Genomic DNA, 826 nt, shown 5'->3' with positions numbered 1-826 from the left:
ACGTGTATGCACGCCAGCAAGTTCCACGTCTGCATGATGCAGCTGAGTAGCAGTCACCACCAAATGAGGGAATAGATAAGCGGCGACGGCCAATGCATCACAAACCAGCCAACGTTTGACGCCTCTCGGTATGAGCAAAGCGCGTTCCACGCGATTTAATAATTCGACGAAGGGACTTTCTATTGTTCCAAGAACGTTGAGGCGCCAATCCTGTTGAAACAAAAAAAAAACCAAGGCGTAAAATAAAATAAAAGAAAATGTTATAATATAAGATAGGAACAAATAAAATGAATTGAAATAAAATAAAATTATAGGGGAATTCATCCAAACGCGTAAGTGCCTCGTAACCTCGTAAACTTACTCAATTTTGTATGGAAAACCAGTTTATTTAAGGGGTTGACTCGGTAACGAGGCATTTAGGAGTTTAGATTAATATCCGGAATAATAATAATAAATCATCAGAGANGTGCGCAGCTTCTGGGTCCAGCATAAAATTGAATTCGGCACTTTTCGTAGTATTCCCTTTGCCTGTGGAAAAGCCAGAGTTCATTTAGTGTCTACCTACCCACACACATGTAATTTATTTTATGTACATTTTGAGATTATGCATTTAAAAAGTTCACAGATTTTACAAATCGTTGTCGTAAGACCATAGGGAACCTCCCTTCCCAATATGATTAAGTAGGTTGAGATCAGAAAGTTTTTTTTTCAATTGCTCACAAACAGTGTTGCCGCGCCCGAAAAAATAAAATTTACCAAAAGCTTTCAAAAAATTTAACAAAGCCCGTTAAAATTAAGCAACTTATTTAACGGGACTTAGTAAAAC

At 37.6% G+C, this 826-nt stretch overlaps 1 protein-coding gene across 1 annotated transcript; it reads right to left on the bottom strand.

The window, feature by feature from the left end:
- Positions 1–3: 3 nt before the first annotated feature.
- Positions 4–550, bottom strand: LOC108356663 (uncharacterized; the record flags this gene model as incomplete). The annotated part of the gene is made up of 2 exons (XM_017607762.1): positions 471–550; positions 4–220 (listed from the first exon to the last, which is right to left on the bottom strand). Coding segments are annotated over exons 1-2 (297 nt in total), but the record flags the coding sequence as incomplete, so codon positions are not given.
- Between the last annotated feature and the right edge of the window lie 276 nt (positions 551–826).

The sequence above is a fragment of the Rhagoletis zephyria genome, unplaced genomic scaffold (genome assembly GCF_001687245.7).
Source record: "Rhagoletis zephyria isolate East Lansing unplaced genomic scaffold, Rhagoletis_zephyria_1.1 Rzeph_scaffold_62941, whole genome shotgun sequence".
Classification (NCBI taxonomy): domain Eukaryota; kingdom Metazoa; phylum Arthropoda; class Insecta; order Diptera; family Tephritidae; genus Rhagoletis; species Rhagoletis zephyria.
Note: the sequence above shows the minus strand (reverse complement) of the source record. Positions and strands in the feature narration are given on the sequence as shown.